Raw genomic sequence first — 18,789 nt, forward strand, 5'->3', positions numbered from 1 at the left:
TGTTAGAGGACAACTCCCTCCTATAAAAGTTACCAAAAAGTCCCTACAAAAGCTGCAATACTGTTGGCATAACAGTAAAACTCTACTCATTACTAATTTCCTTATAGATTTGGGTTTCCAATATAAGAAATCCCTTCAACATAGAACTGTTTTGTCTAGTCTGAAAAATGGTAATCTGTTTAGTGTTTTTTTTTTAACTCTTTGTCTCTATATTTTTATCATTAAAAACTCTTAGAAATCAGGTTATGAATTTCCTCCTTACAGAAACATATATATGTGTGTGTATATATATATATATATATATACACACACACACTCTAGTAGACAAAATTTTGCATACCATTTTAAAGGTTCACTTTTGGAAGTACAGTCAAGGAGAAAAAGGGAGCTATCTAGAAGTAACATATAATAGTAGCTTTTTATTATTACATGTGAAGATTTTCTTTCTCTAAAGTAGAAGATTTGTTATATGTAAAAGTTAAAAATCCTCACCTAAATGGTATGAAATAGTATGGGTAAGACATAGCTTACTTCAATAATCAGTTTTAGTACTTTTTCAACCTTATAAACTCTTTAAACTTTTAAAGAAAATATGGGGGACAGAAAAACACTTTAAAAACTCTAATTATGCTTAATACAGGAAAATAATTAGGATCTCACAATCTTCCTCTTAAATTTACACGGTGTGATATGTTATAAATGTAAGGCTTTCAGAAGAATATTATAAAAACTCGAGACGTCATAATCCTGACCAAAACGAAAGACATACCACAACACTTAATTCTTTGAAAAATAATTGACATTCACTTTTTATGAAAGAGAAGTGGTTTCACCATCCCTGCCAATATCTTGGGTAACTGTGCAGCAATAACTTCAGACATCATTTCTGGAAATTCAACACTCAGCGCCCGGGACTGGATAAATGTATTCAGGCAGTACAGGTGAAGTTGTTTGACAAGCTGTTGTTTTAACAAATGGGTAGGAAAAACATAAGAAAAACAATAAACTTAGGTGCTCATCAAATATAACATTTTTCTAACAATAGAAATACTTTTCAAAATGTTTTCTTCTTATACAAATGAAAGTAATTCCTACTTACGATGAAATATTATAATATGGAAAGATTTAAAATAATAGAAGTCATTTATAATCCCACAGGATAACCAGGGTATACATTTTATATGTTTTCAAGTTCTTTTCCTTTTTATTCATCTATCTATACATACTTAAATACACAGAGTATTATATATATAAATATATACACTTTTTCAAAATGCAATGATTTCATAAATCCTACTTATTAATATTTTGACTCTTCCTATGTCAATAATTCTACATAATCAATTCTATTCTAATATTTTGATCAAAGTAATTAATGTATTATATTATATCATATATTATAATTATATAATATATTATAAATATTATATTACATATAATATTATATATTATATGATATTATATATAATGTATTATAATATTTTGATCAAAGTAATTAATGTATATAGTTTTAAAAGTCAGTTAGTAATGTGAGATTCTTAACAGAGGCAGGCACTTGGTCCAACAGTTAAGACACTGCTTGAGATGCCTACATCCCATTTCTAAGTGCCTGGGCTCAAGTCACAGATACACTGCCAATTCCACTTTCCAGCTAGTGCAGATACTGAGAGGCAGCAGGTGAGGGGAGTAAGTGATTGGGTCCCCACTAACCACCTGGATTGAGTGTGAGACTGGATTGAGTTCCAGGCGCCCAGCTTCAGTCTGGCACAGTTCCAGCCACTGTGGGCATTTGAGGGGGCAGGGGGTGGTGAAGCAGCAAATGGGGGTCATTATCTCTCTCTCTCTGCCTCACAAATTAAAAAAAAATTTTTTTTGACATGCTGAGTTAGTGAGAGAGAGAGAGAGACAGAGAGAGAGTTATAGACAGTGAGAGAGAGACAGAGAGAAAGGTCTTCCTTCTGTTGGTTCACTCGCCTAATGGCCGCCATGACTGGCGCTGCGCCAATCCGAAGCCAGGAGCCAGGTGCTTCCTCCCAGTCTCCCATGCAGGTGCAGGACCCAAGGACCTGGGCCATCCTCCACTGCCCTCCCGGGCCACAGCAGAGAGCTGGACTAGAAGAGGAGCAACTGGGACTAGTATCTGGTGCCCCAACTGGGACTAGAACCTGGGGTGCCGGCACCGCAGGCAGAGGATTAGCCAAGTGAGCCACGGCACCAGCCTTAAAAAATATTTTAAACAAAACAACAGCAGTAACAACAACAAAATCCAGTAGGTTTTTTTTAATGTATTTTTCCTATTCTTATTTCAGCTCCCCACACTCCTTTCAACAGTTTTAGACGTGTCTTTTGATATGTATCTATTTCTAATAAAGTTTCTACTATGAACAATGAGTATTTTGGTATCCTATATGACAAATATTTCTCCTCAAATACATATATTTTCTCTTCTCCCCTTTCTTTACATTGTTATATTTCAGTTGGCTAAATAAATGCCTAGCATTTAGATTACAAAGAGCTTGCTTGTTTCCTGTTGGATTACACTTTCTTTCTTATATGACCTGTTTTTAAATATTTATTTATTTGTCAAAGTGGAAGTTCTCTCCTCCCTTCAGAGAAAGGTACCTCCTTCTTTGATGGCCCATTCTTTCCACTGGAATCTCACTCGCAGAGATCTTTCATTTAGGTCTTTTTTCTTTCTTTTTTTTTGCCAGAGTGTCTTGAATTTCCATGCCTATAATACTCTCATGGGCTCTTCAGCCAGATCCGAATGCCTTAAGGGCTAATTCTGAGGCCAGAGTGCTGTTTAGGACATCTGACCTTCTATGAATCTGCTGTGTATCCCGCTTCCCATGTTGGATCGTTCTCTTCCTTTTTAATTCTATCAGTATTAGCAGACACTAGACTTGTTTATGTGATCCCTTTGACTCTTAGACCTAGTTGGTGAACTCAAAAGACTTCCATAGCCTTGGCAACTCATGACAAGAGCCTAGGGTGATTACTGATGCCATAAACAAGTGTGTCAAAAACAGGAGTCACTGTGCACTTACTCCTCATGTAGGAACTCTGTCCTTAATGTGTTGTGCAATGTGAATTAATGCTATAACTAGTACTCAAACAGTATTTTACACTTTGTGTTTCTGTGTGGGTGCAAACTGTTGAAATCTTTACTTAATATATACTAAATTGATCTCCTGTATATAAAGAGAATTGAAAATGAATCTTGATGTGAATAGAATGGGAGAGGGAGCAGGAGAGGGAGCAGGGAGGGGTGCGGGTAGGAGGGAAGTTATGGTGGTGGGGGAAAGCCATTGTAATCCATAAGCTGTACTTTGGAAAATTATATTTACTAAATAAAAGCGAAAAAAGATTTATTTATTTGAACTATATATATATGTATATATATATAGAGAGAGAGAGAAAGAGAGAGAGATCTAGACAGAGATAGATATACATAGTTATCAAGAGAGAGCAAGCAAGAGGGAGAGGGGGAGAGAGAAAAAGAGAGAGAACACACTTCCATCTGCTGGTTCACTCCCCATATGGCTGTTAACAGCCAGGAATAGGCCAGGCTGTATTAGGAGCCAGGAACTCCATCCTGGTCTCCCATGTGGGTGGCAAGGGCCCAAGCATTTGGGCCTGCTCCAACTGCCTTTCCAGGCTGATCAGCAGGGAGCTGGATCAGAACTGGAATGCCAGAACTCTAACCTGTTTCACAAGCAGTGGTTCAATCTACTGTCACAACACTGGTCCCATATATGACGTGTTACTATATTGCAAGAGCAAATCATCTGTATTCTCATTTGTACTGTTTTCTCTATACTGCTCACAAAGCCATAGTCAAGTTATGTGACAAAATTTGTTTTTATTTTTTATATTTATCTATTTATTTGAAAAGTGAAGTGACAGAGACAAGGAGATATAGAAAGAAAAAGAGTTCTTCCACCTGCTGATTCACTCCCCAAACTGCTGTAATGGCTAGGGTTGGGCCAGGCTGAAGCTAGGAGCCAGGAACCGCATTAGAGTCTCCTATATGGATTACAGGGGCCCAAGTACTTGGCCCACTTCTGCTGCTTTTCCAGGTGCATTATCAGGGAGTTAGATGGGAAGTGGAGTAGCCAGGACTCCGACCTGGCATTACAGTTAGACAATTCATATCCTCCAATTCCAGCAACTTTTCTTTTTATGATTTCTTACATGCTTTCCTTGATTCTATTTTTTATTAAAATTATATTTATTTATTTAAGAAAGAGACAGAGAGAGAAACAGAATGAACGAACAAGGCACTCCCATCCACTGGTTCACTCCCAAATACCCACAGTGGCTCAAGCTGGGCTAGGGTAAAAGCTGGGAGCTGGTAACACAATCCTAGCCTCCCTCATGGATGGCAGGGACCCAACTGCTAGAGACATCACTGCTACTTTGTAGAGTCACATTAGACAGAAGATGGGATTGGTAATGGAGCTCAGACTCAAACTCGGGCACTGTGATATGGGAGAGAGGCATCCCAACCAACAGCTTAACTGCTATGCTAAAAACCTGCCCACAGATTTTCTTATTTTTTATTCTGGAAATCCTGATTAATTGGGGGATAGAATCTCCTGTAGTTTTCCCATTAATGTGCCACCTCTTCTCTCTAGTTTTCCATGTATTAGTCTTTTGGGCTCTTTTCTGATGTTTTCTTTATATTTCATCCCTTTTATGGATGTTTTAATTTCTGCTCTTTTGTATTTAATAATATAAACGTATTTTGTTGTCAAATGTTCATTTTAAAATGTTTTTTAATTTCATGGACAAAATATCACTCTCATTTCATGGACACTAACGTTCTTATGTGTCTGTGGAGCTTAGATGTTCTGCTATCTACATGAGAGCTTTTTCCTTCAAATTACCTTTTTTTCTTTCATTTTAGAGTAAACAGCTAAGAATCTTGGCTGTTGGTTCATTTTCAGGCAGCGGTCTCAGAACTGGACCTGGTGAGTACATAGCTGTTTTACACATTGCCTGTCTTTTTTATGTGTTTTCTGAACATAGTAACAACAAAAACTTGCATGCAATGTCTTGACTAACCACATATATCTTATTTTATTAATTGGGCTCTGGTGTTGGTCATTTCTAGTTTATTTTTTCCTCCCTCTGCCTTGATGAATACCCTTGTGCGTAAGGAGTGTATACTGAATTTCTGCCTAATCAATTATTTTTTTCAGATAAATTCTAAAAAATGAAAACTTAAAACCATACAGATTTTAACTTTTTCAGATTGCCTATCAGCAATGTTATTTACAACTCCATCTAAGATGATATGAGAGTCTTATTTTCCACACCCATACTTTTGCTTGTTCTGTAAATACTCAGATAACATCTTTTTAAAAAAATTTAGGCAAAAAATACTTCAAAACATATTCGGGAAAATCTATCATAATTCCTATCAGTTATTAAATACTCTCAAATTGTATATACCAATAAAAGGATATTTGAGTGATCTATAGTAAAGTTTTAAAAGCACAATATAAATCCTTAGTAGTGTGACACAAATACTTTTTTAAAAACACAAATAGAATCTGAAGAAATCATATAAAGTAGAATTTAGATTTAATATTTAAGAAGTTATAGAAATTCAGAAAATAATCTTCGAGTTTCTGTAACATAAAATACTTACATCATGCAAGTTATCAAGAAGTTTTGTGAGCTGATAGAAACGCTGTGAGCTGGAAACAACTCCTTTTTGCCTCAAACCAATTGCCTTGATGAGCTCTCTAATGTAGCTTGATCTCATCTCTTCAAACTGGCTTTGACTTCTTAGTCCTTCCAAAGGAACTATACGAAGATAATTGCAAGTATAGTCAGGTTAAAAAAAGAGGACACTAGGTCATTTATACACTCCTAGTCATTGTCTATATTCCCACTAAACTCAGATCTTTTTGCTTTTTACTTATTAAACTTCTTATTCAGTGAAGTATTAAGCCTTTTTACTGTAATATAAATTTAAAATGTTATCTTAAAAACTAAAAAAAAAAAAGGGAAAAGGAAGGAGATTGAATGGGAGGGAGGAGGAGGAGAATATCATTATGTTCTTAGACTTGTATCCACAAATCATATTGACTCTTAAAAATTAATTAAAATTAAAAAATGAAAAAGATGACACTAACAATTTTTAGAATATAAATTACCAAGCTAGCTAATAATTTATTTTGACTTGCAACTCTTAAAAATCTCTTAAAAAAAACACCTTAAACAGGAAAGAGATAGTGCCATTGATAGCATCCAGAAATAGGAACTTTGTGTTCACTGGAAGCATAGGGTAAGAACAACTCTAGGTAGATTCCAGAACATACCTGTTTACCTGTTTTAGACTTGTATCAATGGGTTAGCTATGTAACTTAGTTAGCATCTGACATTATTTTACAACTGTATCTCAAATACTTGGCTTGATTCAGTTTACAGCTACATGTATTTTTTTAAAATAAGTATTTAAATTTCCTTCTAAGTTTTTGGTTTTTGTTTTCATATAAGACTCAAGTATTTCTCACCAACATTATTCCTGGATAACTTTTCTTGTTCTAATTTTAGCATTGTTTCATAAAGTTTTCCAATGCCTTCTACTGACATGGAAGAAAGCTATTAATTCACATTTTTCTTATACCCAGCCATTTTATACTCTGTTTTTAATTCTAGCACTTTTTGGTTGATTGTCTTTTGTTTTGCTGGTATATAACAATACTATAGTCAAATAATATTTTAATTTTTACCATTTCCAATGGTTGTAGTATTCATTTCTGCTTCTCGATTCATTGCATTGTCTGGAGTTACAGAACAATATTAAATAATAACACTATGGACAAATATCCTTATTAATGGAAATGCCATGTTTCCCATAGTGGCAATTTAGATGGTTACCTCTGAGATCATTAATTCCTACATTCAGATTTTAGGCTAAACTAACAACTAGTCTTTGTTTACACTATATTGTCAATTTCATCAAGGCGTTTCCTCTACATCTTTTAGATCCTTCTGTTGCCAATTATTTGAGATGCCTTGGTTCTCTTCCCAGCAACTTTATTACCAGACATTTCAGGTTCCTTGCTTCACTTGTCTTTGGTTGTGATTATGCTACAAACATTATACTGTACTTAATGCATCTAATTTTTGTGCAGCCATACCTAGAATGCTGAAAAAAAAATTATATAACTTCTTGGACTCATGCTACTATACATTCACGGTCAACATTTCTACAGAGATGTGCATACAGTTTAAAGTCAACTATACATGCCCAGCAAAGAGAATAAAAGTAACCCTTTTTAAAGCCCTATTTATCCCCTGCACCTCAATCAGATCTTGGCAGCTCCCTCACCCCTAAACATGAGTGTAAAATTATTTATTCTTAGTAATCCCTTTACTAAGATTTTAGTGTAGTTTTGGAGAGAACGATAGAAATATATGTTAACTTTGCCTATTTCTGAGATCTGTGTTTTTTTTTAATTTTTAAAGGTTTATATATTTATTTATTTATTTGAAAGGAAGAGAGAGAGACAGACAGAGAGAGCGCGAGAGAGGTATCTGCTATCTGCTGGTTCAATCCCCAAATGGCTGCCAATGGCCCAGCCTGGGCCAGGCTGGAGCCAAGAGCCAGGAGCCCCATTTAGGTCTCATGTAGGTGGCAGGGGCCCAAGGTCATCGTTCACTATTTTTTCCAGATGCACTATCAGGGAGCTGTATCAGAAGTGGAGCAGCTGGGACTCAAATCAGCACTCATATGGGATGCCTGCTTTCCAGTTTGCAGCTTAACCCACTGTGCCACAACACCACGCCCATTTGTTTGATTTTTTTAATAGCAAATTAGAGGCTTAACTTTGTAACTATCAAATCATTAGATTTTCCTCTGCCAATTTTCCCATTGCATTTGAGATTTGAAAATAATTTTTATTTTTCCAGTTTGTTTTTGTAATGATTGAGTGTTTACATTTAACTTAATTATCTGGTATCTATTTAAAAATGTAATTGGAACTAAATATCCAAATTGATTTTCCTCCAAATGTAGAGTGATTTTTCTCACCAATACTTATTTGTTGCATACTCATTGTTTGGTTCTGTTTCTTTACAGTGTTTAAGTTTTAATGCATACTTCTTGGACTTAACAATTCAGTTAATCTATTCTCTTCCCACGCTACAATAATTGTAGCTTTCTCTCCCTGTCTCTCCCTTTCTATAAACTCTGCCTTTCAAATAAATAAATAAATCTTTAGTAAATTATTATACTTTTCTAGTTACCCCATTATTTTTCTAATGCTTATCTATTTATTTATCTCAATTTGAAGATGAATTTTCATTAGCTTTGCCAAGTTTCTCTACCTCACTCCCCAGCCAAAAATCTCACTAGGATTTTGATTACAATTTGTGAAAAACATAAGAATTATTCCCCAAATGTTTCTGTTTATCCCTTTTCTTGATGAAACAAGTACCCAAGAAGCCATAGGTATGTCACATCTTTTGCTTACTGCTGACTTAGTGATTGTGGAAGCCTGCATCAAGATACAGCCTCCATTTGCTTGGGTCCCTGAGTGATGGCAATGGACCCAGCCTTCCTACTGATCTGCACTGGACACATGGTGAGTTAGTTGGTTCCCAAGCATAATAGCCTATCTATAAACACAGAATTATGTTAATAATAATAAAAACTAGTTTGAGAAATCTAGGATTATGTGACATTACTGTTGTAAGAGTCATAACCATCAAGCAAAGAAAAGCAAATGTATTTCAGTTGACTCTCTTGGCCAGTCCCATATCAACACCCTTTGTGCATTATATACAGTTTTTTTTTTTTTTTTTTTTTTTTGACAGGCAGAGTGGACAGTGAGAGAGAGAGAGAGACAGAGAGAAAGGTCTTCCTTTGCCATTGGTTCACCCTCCAATGGCTGCCGCGGCCGGCACACGGTGCTGATCCGAAGGCAGGAGCCAGTATTTATCCTGGTCTTCCATGGGGTGCAGGGCCCAAGCACTTGGGCCATCCTCCACTGCACTCCCTGGCCACAGCAGAGAGCTGGCCTGGAAGAGGGGCGCCCCGACTGGGACTAGAACCTGTGGTGCTGGCGCCTCAGGTGGAGGATTAGCCTAGTGAGCCGCGGTGCCGGCTGCATTATATACAGTTTTATCGAATTAGATTTAAAGACTCCTGGTCAAAATAGGGTTCCCAAAGACCGGAGAAAAGGCTACAAATCCTAAGATCCTACACTGGTCCCTGCCTTTTCAGAGAAACTCTGCATGAGGAAACTTTCCATTTGAAGAGGTTCTTTCCTTCTGACTGAAGCCCCCAGTCACTTGATATTTGTGTCACGGGAAAGAAGTCCCTGCAAAGATGCAGCTGAGAACGACATTTGGCTTTCTTCAACCCAAGGTATTAGCAGCATGTGGTTTCCTTGCAAATCAGTATGAGTCAAGGGAGCATCAGTTCTTTCAATTTAGGGTTGAAACTACCTATTCACAGGAAGGGCACAGAAAAGGGTAAAAGCAGCTTTTTCAAAAAATATTTAAAGTTTTCCCATCCAGACCCTGGGGGACCCACTGAGACTCTTGAGGGTCCACTGAACGTGGGTGTGTTCTGTGTGAATGAGAAAAAGGGAAATGGATGTTTGGCTGTCCTCAGTTGCCCAATGCTATGCTTCGTGTCATTTTTCCTTCTGGGCACACAGATCAGCTATATTTACCAGCATCTTCTGCAGTTAAGGTGGGCTGTGGAAGGTGGACGTGATGCATGATAGGTTCAGGCCTCACCTCCAAACCTCTTCTCACTCAGTGCTCATGTCTACTCAGATGCAATGGAGGACTCCAAGCTGCAAAGACAGGGTAGAGCCACCGGATGGAAAGAGCCCGGAGTTGTCTTGCTAACTCACTGATCCTTCTATTAGTGATAAATACTCTGTTGCAGTGCTAAGCTACAGATCTTTGTAGTTATTTGTTGTAACAGCCTATCTTGAGAAAATGTGTATCTAAATAAAATTGTGTTCATGGTAGACTTGTATGTGTGTGTGTGTGTGTGTGTGTGTTTATGCAGTACTAATAAGTTTATAATACTGAATTAGATGGTTATGAAAAGAAGGTCACTTAATCATATTTTATCCAAAATAAAAAAAGAATTGGCTAAGTCATTTCAGTAGCATATGGTAAGTAAAATATGAAAAATAATCAACTAATTTTATTTTTTTAAAAAAATTACTTATTTGAGGGCAGAGTTACAGAGAGGCAGGGGCAGAGGCAGAGAGACAGGTCTTCCATCTGCTGGTTCACTCCCCAGATGGCCACAACGGCCACAGCTATGCCAATTTGAAGCCAGGAGCCAGGAGCTTCTTCTAGGTCTCCCATGTGGGTACAGGGGCCCATCTTCTACTGCTATCCTAGGCCATAGCATAGAGCTGGATTGGAAGTGGAGCAGCTGGAACTTGAACTGGCACCAATATAGGATGCTGGCACTGCAGGCAGCAGCTTTACCTGCTATGCCATGGTGCCAGCCCTTCAACTAATTTTATTAATATGCATGACAGTACAAAGGTACTTCAAAAAGCCTGCATACAATGGAATTAAAAGATGTTCATTTTGGACAAAAAAGTTCAAATCTGTGCATATATGGGGTCTTCAAAAAGTTCATGGAAAATACATATTATGAAAAAATTATGCATAATGAAAGAATTTGCACAAAAATAAACTTTTCATCCATTTTTCCATAAAGTTTTTGAAGTGCTTTTGTATACTGGGTGCTTCTCCTCTAGTTACAACCTAAACTTTGTACTTGTATATAATTATATGATCATATTCTTGCATGAAGAGTTTCCAAATTATGTAAAAATTAAGAAACCATCTTGTAAGAAGCTTCTTGTACTCACTCACTTGTATTAAGAAGTAGTAATACTTTCATGCAGAGGAACTCTTCTTGGCTAACTTGAAGCTTGACAAACTCCTGCGGTATCTGCCACATGGTAAGGCATAGTGAATAGAATGATGATTCTTTCATCCGCTGTCTTGCACCACACACAACACATGCAGGAAAAGAAAAAAAAAAAAGAAACACATAACAGTGTCTTAGCCAGTTTACATGATTTATCAGGGAGTATGATTTGGCAATTATGTGTTGTTCACTATCACTATGACTTTTAATATATATACTCAATATTTGGAATTTCAAACATCTTATAAACATTTTCATAATAATGAATATTTCAGGTTAAGAAATATTAAAGTTAGAAAACTGTTCAATATGAGTCCATATGGAGCAGGATTAATATTTTTGCTCACTTTATTATCACATATCCAGTAAATTAAAAGAGGAGAGGAAAGTAGTTGGAGCTGAGAATGTGGGGCTGAAGAATGCTCAGAACTTTGTTTAGTGATTTTTTTCTATGAAAACACAGATAAGTCTATTTTTATATATTACTTGGTGTGCAATTCAACTGATTCAGTTCACAGAAATTTACCACACTGTGATTGTATGCCCTTCTCTATGGGAAATGTATGGCAACACAGAACAAAAACTTAGCAAACACTAAATGATAAGGTTAAACACAAATTCGAAAGTTGACGAAACTTATCTAAGGTGCTTCCTTAATCACATACAGTTATAATATACAAATTAGTCAAATGAAATAAACAAAATAATGGAAAGAGAGTTAGATTTCAGCTGAGAGGAGCTAAAAATAATCCTGACATCCAAATTCTTAGCCTTAGTTTCTCAAACTGTAAAATGAAGAATGTAGATTCTTAACCTATTTCAAGAGATGTTAGGTAAAGAAGGAATGAAACATAAAAATTATCTGTAAACTATGAAGACTTACACACTGTAATTATTAAGTTATATAGTTATGTCAACATTTATACTACCATGAAAATACTCTTATTTGGTAGGAGATTATATGTAGAAAATCAATTACAGCTATTTAAGCATAATAAAACAAACTGAAATATTTATCCTTAGATCTTTACAATAAATTACCAGCCCATTTTTTCCTGAAGGAAAACAGGAAATGTTTTTAATTGTTGAAGGTAAGACAATACTATATCTAGCAAAAGTATTTCAAGTTTACATCATTATATTCATTAGTACCAATGTAGTAACTTTAATTTGATAAATTTTTAATTTTGTCTTTAAATATATTAATTTTGTCTTTAAATATATTTCTTGATAAATTCTTGAAGCTTAAGAGATTGGATATGAGACAAGTAAAAAAATTCAAAATATCTAATTTCCAATAAAATTATACAATTTTATTAACATTGCCATCATCAAGTTTTGTCCTGAAGTAATTGTAAAAACTTTTCAAAATTACATTGTTTAGGAAACTAAATATTTGATCATCTACTGAAATACAATTTTCAAACATTTTCTGAAGTTCATTTATTTATTTGGAAAGGAGAGAGAGAGAGGGAGAGAGAGAGAATGAGAATGAGAAAGAATCTTCCATCCAAATGGCTACGACAGTCAGTTCTGGGCAAGACTGAAGCCAGGAGCTAGGAAGTCCATCCTGGATTCCCACATGGGTGGCAGGGGCCCAAGTACTTGGGCCATTTTCTACTTCCTTCCAAGGCACATTAGCAGGACGCTGGATTGGACGTAAAGCAACTGGGACTTGAACCAGCACTGGGATATGGGATGCCAGCATTACAAATGGTGCCTAATCCACTATTACAATGCTGGCCTCAAATTTCCAAAATTATCTCACACACACACACAGACACACACACACACACACACACTAACGAAGAACAAAAGTTACTACTTACTCATTTAATATTAGATCAGGTGCAAAATACAGCATCTGCCCACTGACATGTTTGTAGGATCTCCATCCTAGTCCAAATACCATTAAACTCATCCAAGAATACTGGATGAGAGTTATCTGGTCATCAATATGTAAGTTTCGAAAACCTACAAAATAAATGTTAAAAATAAAATGAACAGAATAATCACTTAATTGTGTCAAAAATGTTGAAATTACGCAAATATTTGAAACTAGTTACAAGTACGGAAATATTTTACCCTAAAATCAGTAAATATTTAATAAGTAAGACAGTTTCGAAAATAAAATGGGGGGAGGCAATTTGGCAGTTGTTTACAATTAATCACTGTAATTTAAGAGCTTTGTGACGTATCTAATTGAATCAATCACCACTCATTCATGAAACACACCCATTTATTCAGAATCATTTTTCTGACAGACACTGTGTTAAAATGCTGGGTTACAATAAGACCCAAACCTTGCCCTCAAAGAAGCTCACAACTCGGCCTGAGCAAGCACGTGAGAGCTGTGATGGAGAGCATTAAAAGGCCATGTGCCAGGTTAGGAAACCTTTCCTAAAAGACAGAGATAATGCTTGCATACCAGATAATCAATTTGTTTAGGAATCTCAGTTCTTTAAAATTCAAACATAAATTGGTTTTATTTTGTAAAACTATTGTTTTCAGTTATAATATATCTAATTCTCCTTTAACAAAATTTAATCATATCTTTGGTACACTCCATGGTTTTTTGGTTATGTTTGTGTTTTTAAAATTTAAGCCAATCTTGCTTTAAACTTCTATGTGGCTTAACAGGTTTTGTGTGTGTGTGCATGTGTGTGTGTGCACCTGTGCGCATGCTTCGATGTTTCACCCTCTTTTAGGCTAAACCCTGATGCTGACTGCAGAGGGAGATGGCAGGGAACAGGCAAATGTATGTTGATGTAATGGACACAGCCTTCTTCATTTCTTCCTGACTCTTCAGAAAAGATCACAAGATCAATGATGAAGAACTTAGAAGGAGAGGCAAAGAGGTGCTTTGAGATACAGGCTGGGATCAGATCATGGAAGGTCTTGTATGTCTAAGAGGGAGCAGTGCAAGTTCCATGGCTTTACCTGTATCGCAGAGGGATCCTTAGTATGGGGGACGCGCAGGGGTAAGTCCCAGGGTCAGGGAGAGCAGTTGGGAGCCACTGCCAAAGGTGAGGAGAGAGATGAGTAAACGTCTGAAATGAGTCAAGTGGAGGAACAGAGAGGACGGAATGCATCAGAGAAGTTTTACAGGGCAAAATCAAAGAGATTGGCAAGTAAGGGTATGCAGGTAGGAAGAAGGACTGAAGTCTATCTTTGAGTATTTTTGCTTGAATTGTTAAGGGCGATTATAGCATTGCTGGGGAAAAAAATAGGATAAACAAGCAAAAGAGAAATGGTGCACTTTGGAGGTGTTTGAGGGCCATCAGATATATCCAGTTGTACATATGAATTAGAAGTATGGAGAGACCTCCTGGCTTGAAATATAAATCTGGAAATATTTGTATGTAAAAGTAACTGAAACAATAAAATTAAGCAGTATGGAAAAATAACCAATGTTCTGGTAGAAGCATTCACTACTTTCCCTAAAGCTGTGTAAATAAGTATTTCCCCTAAAAACCCACCAAATTCCACTAACAAATGACTTAGTACAAAAGTAGTAAAACTTGTTATCAAGGACAAAACAAACCACAACCATTTCTTGACCATGCCAATCATCTCAAGACAGGCAGCAGAAAAGCAGAGGGCTGTCTGCTCCTCCCTGTACCCCACTTGGAACCATTTTCATGTGAATGGTGGAAGACTGCTAGTCTCTTTTTAGAGCTCCTTGATCTCAGGGTACCAAAACCAATGCATATGCACCATTAAGGATGCCACAGCAGCAATGTACCCTTCTTTTCTGTGTGTGCTTCTCTTCAGCATCTAATCTTCCCTTCCTCTCTCCTCTCACCTCCACTTGCCTTTCTTTGTGTGGACAGAGTTCCTCACTGGTCTTAGTTCAGTGAGAGCAGCTACCTCACCTTCCCATCAAGGAAGCTGGCTAAAGACTGCTTCTCAGGGCTTGCGGCCTGGGTTTGGCCCATGGCACACATATTGTCAGGACTTTGAGCCAGAAAATAATAAAGCTAAGACAGAGTTTCTAGTTATTTTTTGATGGTGGTGCTACCCAGTGATAGTGGGATCCAGGGGATGTATTTGTGATGCTTGCTTATTTAAGCTGCAGAGATGCCCTGGTTTCTTGCATATTCTAAGCTTGTCCTTTAGCTCCTATTCAGGGAATCCCTGGGATCCCTTCAATAAATTACTTTTTCTCCTATTTTTGATAGCCAGAGGTTTTTTAGTGGTTTTGATTGTTTTTATAATTAGCATAATCTGTTTTTATTCCTAGAGTCCAAGAATCCTGATTTATGCAGGTGTGAAAAGACTGTAAAAACCAGTCAAGAAAAATTTGGCATGCAGTTTTCACAGTGCTTTATTTTTATAAAACATAAATCCATCTTCAAGTACACATCTAAATATTACCTCTCCTTAAATAAGTTGTGACTCTTAAATCATAAATCTAGTATGCAAATGCTGCTGTGTAAATTGAATATTTAACATGTTTAATGAAGATGGATAATAAATTCTTTAATACAGTTTAGAACCATTTGTTAAAGGATCAATGAATTTTCCTAATTTTTAAAAAGAAAGACTTCCTAAATGGAGGTACACAGATCTCTATGTAACCAGATCTCTGTCTTTACTTTGTTATTTACTGGCTCAAAGTCCTTTCTGTTGCTTTGCTGTCTCCTTAAGTTACAAGTCTGAGAGAAGACCCAAGTTCCAGTCGTGGTTCTACCACTTACTGAATGCCACATTGGGCAAGACAGTTAACATCTCTGAGCCTAAATTTCATTATAAGTAAAATCACAGTAGTAATGGTAACTAATTCAATGAATTGCTATGAGACTCAAACAGGGTAATTATGCACTCGAGACATACTGTGCAGATATGTATTAGTCTATCAAAGAATCTTGTAGAATTACTCATTGGCCAAATGGCTATGTGAAAAGCACTAATCAATCTTATAGGAAGTCTCTAATTTTGAAACAAAATAAGATAAAATATATTTCAGAATGCCTCTTTATATTACAGAGCCTATCTGATACAACTAAAATATAAGTGCTATTGATGGAAATAAAATCCAAAAGATAAATTAAATGCTCTGATATATATATATATTTTCCAGAATATATATTACATAATGATGTCATTATATATTATGTATATATATGTATATACATAATGATGTAAATTATATATTTCATATATATGAAAACAGTAGGCTCATAGGAAATTAGGCTTTTAATCAGATTTATTAAAATATTAACAGTTTGTTTACAATATTCTAGAATACATCCACTATTATCTATACTCTCTTGGTCAATTTTGTAAGTTTTGAAAGGCAGATTTTATAATATTTAAATATCTGGGCCAGCGCCGTGGCTCAATAGGCTAATCCTCCGCCTGCGGCACCTGCACCCCGGGGTTCTAGTCCCCGTCAGGGTGCCGGATTCTGTCCTGGTTGCCCCTCTTCCAGTCCAGCTCTCTGCTGTGGCCTGGGAGTGCAGTGGAGGATGACCCTGGCCCTTGGGCCCTGCACCCACATGGGAGACCAGGAGAAGCACCTGGCTCCTGGCTTCGGATCAGCACCAGCGGCCATTGCAGGATGAACCAATGTTAAAGGAAGACCTTTCCCTCTGACTCTCTGTCTCTCACTGTCCACTCTGCTTGTCAAAAATTTTTTAAAAAATAATAAATAAATAAATATCTGCCTTAACTTTGCTATACTTTTCCACTGCAGGCTTTTTTTTTTACATTGACCTTGGTGTAATTTTAAAAATTTTACAAAATTAGATAGCAGTTAATTGATTTGTTGTTTCTTCAAAAGCTGGTATTCTGTTCACATTTACATTTTTATACTCACTGTTTGCTTCGTTTTTTTTTTTTCTATTGGCATTTTTGTATATTTTTGCATTGTGGGCTTATTAAAAACTTGAAACAAAGGAAGATTTTCATTACATTATAAAAGGAAAATGTTATTGAAACAAAGTAAAATTTTTCATATTACCAATATTCATAACAGAAAGTATATTTTCATCCAACAGAATGGAATAGAACTGAGAGAATACCCTTCAGTTATTTCATCTGTTAGAGAACTTAATTGTGATAAATGTTCAATGTTAAATTGACCTGAACATGCAATTTTCCCCTATTCACTGTAATATCATTCATTGCCTCACACTGAAACAAAGACAGGAACACTGAGATCAAATGCCCAAAGGTGATAATGATCAGGTAAACTTTGTACATTTGAGATGATGACCAAAATTAAAGACCTTCTCATGGAGTAGTGATGGATGATCACTAATTATGTTTAATAAGTAGTTTTAAAAAATCCTTTCCTTTTAACTGACTCAGCCTAATAGTTCCTGAAAAAAAAAAAAACCTGGTTATAACTGTCCAATTCTTAATGCCTCAAAAATTTTAAAGAAAGTATATACTAAAGAGATGCCCTGCATGGCCAAGTAGGTTCTTTCCTCTCACTTCCAATGTTCCAACGTGAGGAACTCTGTAAAGAAAGGTAATATATTTGAAATAGCTAATCTACAAGAGCAGGGCATAAATATCTCTGTACTTTAGTATGAACTCTGAGTAGCACAAAGGAGTTTCAAGAACTTTTGTTTCAATTAAGTAAGGCATTATAACTTCTTATGCTAGTTCCATATTTTCTATTTCGTAAGTATTTTTAAAGCACTCATTTGTGATAAGACATTATGCTTGCAACTGGGCATAAAGACAAAAAAGAAGCAGAGGGGGCTTGTACTGTGGCATAGCAGGCAAAGCCATTGCCTACAGTACCGTCATCTCATATAGATACCGGTTCAAGTCCAGGCTGCTCCATTTCCAATCCAGCTCTCTGCTGATGGCCTGGGAAAGCAGTAAAAGATGGCCTATGTGTTTGGGCCCTGCACTCTTATGGAGACCTGAAGCTCCTGGCTCCTTGCTTTGGATTAGCACAGCTCCAGCCAGTGCAGCCATTTGGGGAGTGAACCAGTGGATGGAAGCCTCTCTCTCTCTGTAACTCTGCCTTTCAAATAAATAAATAAATATTTTAAAAAAGGAAGCTAAGTCTGCCTTTAACACAGTGTGGTGAGACAGACAGAAATAAAACATCATTGTAAATCAGAGTGATAATGTTATGGCTGACAGATGTAAAGATACATGGAAGAGTAAATGGTTCCTTTACCCAGTCCATGAAGGCTCAGGGAAATCTTTCCCAGGGAAGTGACATGTAAAACAAAACAAGTAAAAGAACAAGGCAGGACACTGAGCAAAGGGCAATTTGATAACTGGTCCTCAGAGTTGCTTAAAGAGGAATGACAAGAGATAATGTTGCACCAGCCCTGCAGCATATGGGTAAAGCTGCTGCCTGCAGTGCTGGCATCCCATATGGGCACTGGTTCGATACCTGGCTGTTCCACTTCCGATCCAGCTCTCTGCTATGGCCTGGGAAAGCAGTAGAAGATGGCCCAGGTCCTTGGGCCCCTGCACCCATGTGGGAGACCCAGAAGAAGCTCTGGCTCCTTGCTTTGGATTGGCTCAGCTCCAACCATTGCAGCCATCTGGGAAGTGAACCAGAGGATGGAAGACCCCGCCCCCTGCCTTTCAAATAAATAAATCTTTTTTTACAAAAAAAAAAAAAAAAGACTGATAAGGACAAACTAATTCAGTAGCAGTGTTTATAATGAACCACACATTTAGTAAATAGAGTAGACAGAGTTTGATGAGTAAAAAGACAAAGGATAAAGGAGAAAGAGAGCCAAGGATGATACCACAGACTCTGGCTGAGGTGCCATTTCACACTATCATAAAAGGTTTTAGGTTCATGGAACAGAAGGCCATGTTAACTCAGAAGGTCTTTTGGGTGGCAATGTGTAACAAGGAGGTGAAATATATTG

The 18,789-nt window shown here is 36.7% G+C and overlaps 1 protein-coding gene across 3 annotated transcripts in view; it reads right to left on the minus strand.

The window, feature by feature from the left end:
• Positions 1–730: 730 nt before the first annotated feature.
• Positions 731–18,789, minus strand: part of PGR (progesterone receptor) — a 71,564-nt gene continuing 53,505 nt past the window's right edge. The window contains exons 5-8 of one of the 3 annotated variants that reach the window (NM_001082267.1): positions 12,763–12,907; positions 10,876–11,006; positions 5,657–5,814; positions 731–959 (exon numbers count right to left, since the gene is read on the minus strand). In NM_001082267.1, coding sequence (NP_001075736.1) covers positions 804–959; positions 5,657–5,814; positions 10,876–11,006; positions 12,763–12,907 — 590 coding nt within the window. In that variant the 3' untranslated portion in view covers positions 731–803. Of the gene's footprint in view, positions 960–5,656; positions 5,815–9,698; positions 9,825–10,871; positions 11,007–12,762; positions 12,908–18,789 lie in introns of those variants that run through there. The other 2 variants (XR_517023.4, XM_017350681.3) reach the window with 2 other exon arrangements.

The sequence above is a fragment of the Oryctolagus cuniculus genome, chromosome 1 (assembly GCF_964237555.1).
Source record: "Oryctolagus cuniculus chromosome 1, mOryCun1.1, whole genome shotgun sequence".
Lineage (NCBI taxonomy): Eukaryota > Metazoa > Chordata > Mammalia > Lagomorpha > Leporidae > Oryctolagus > Oryctolagus cuniculus.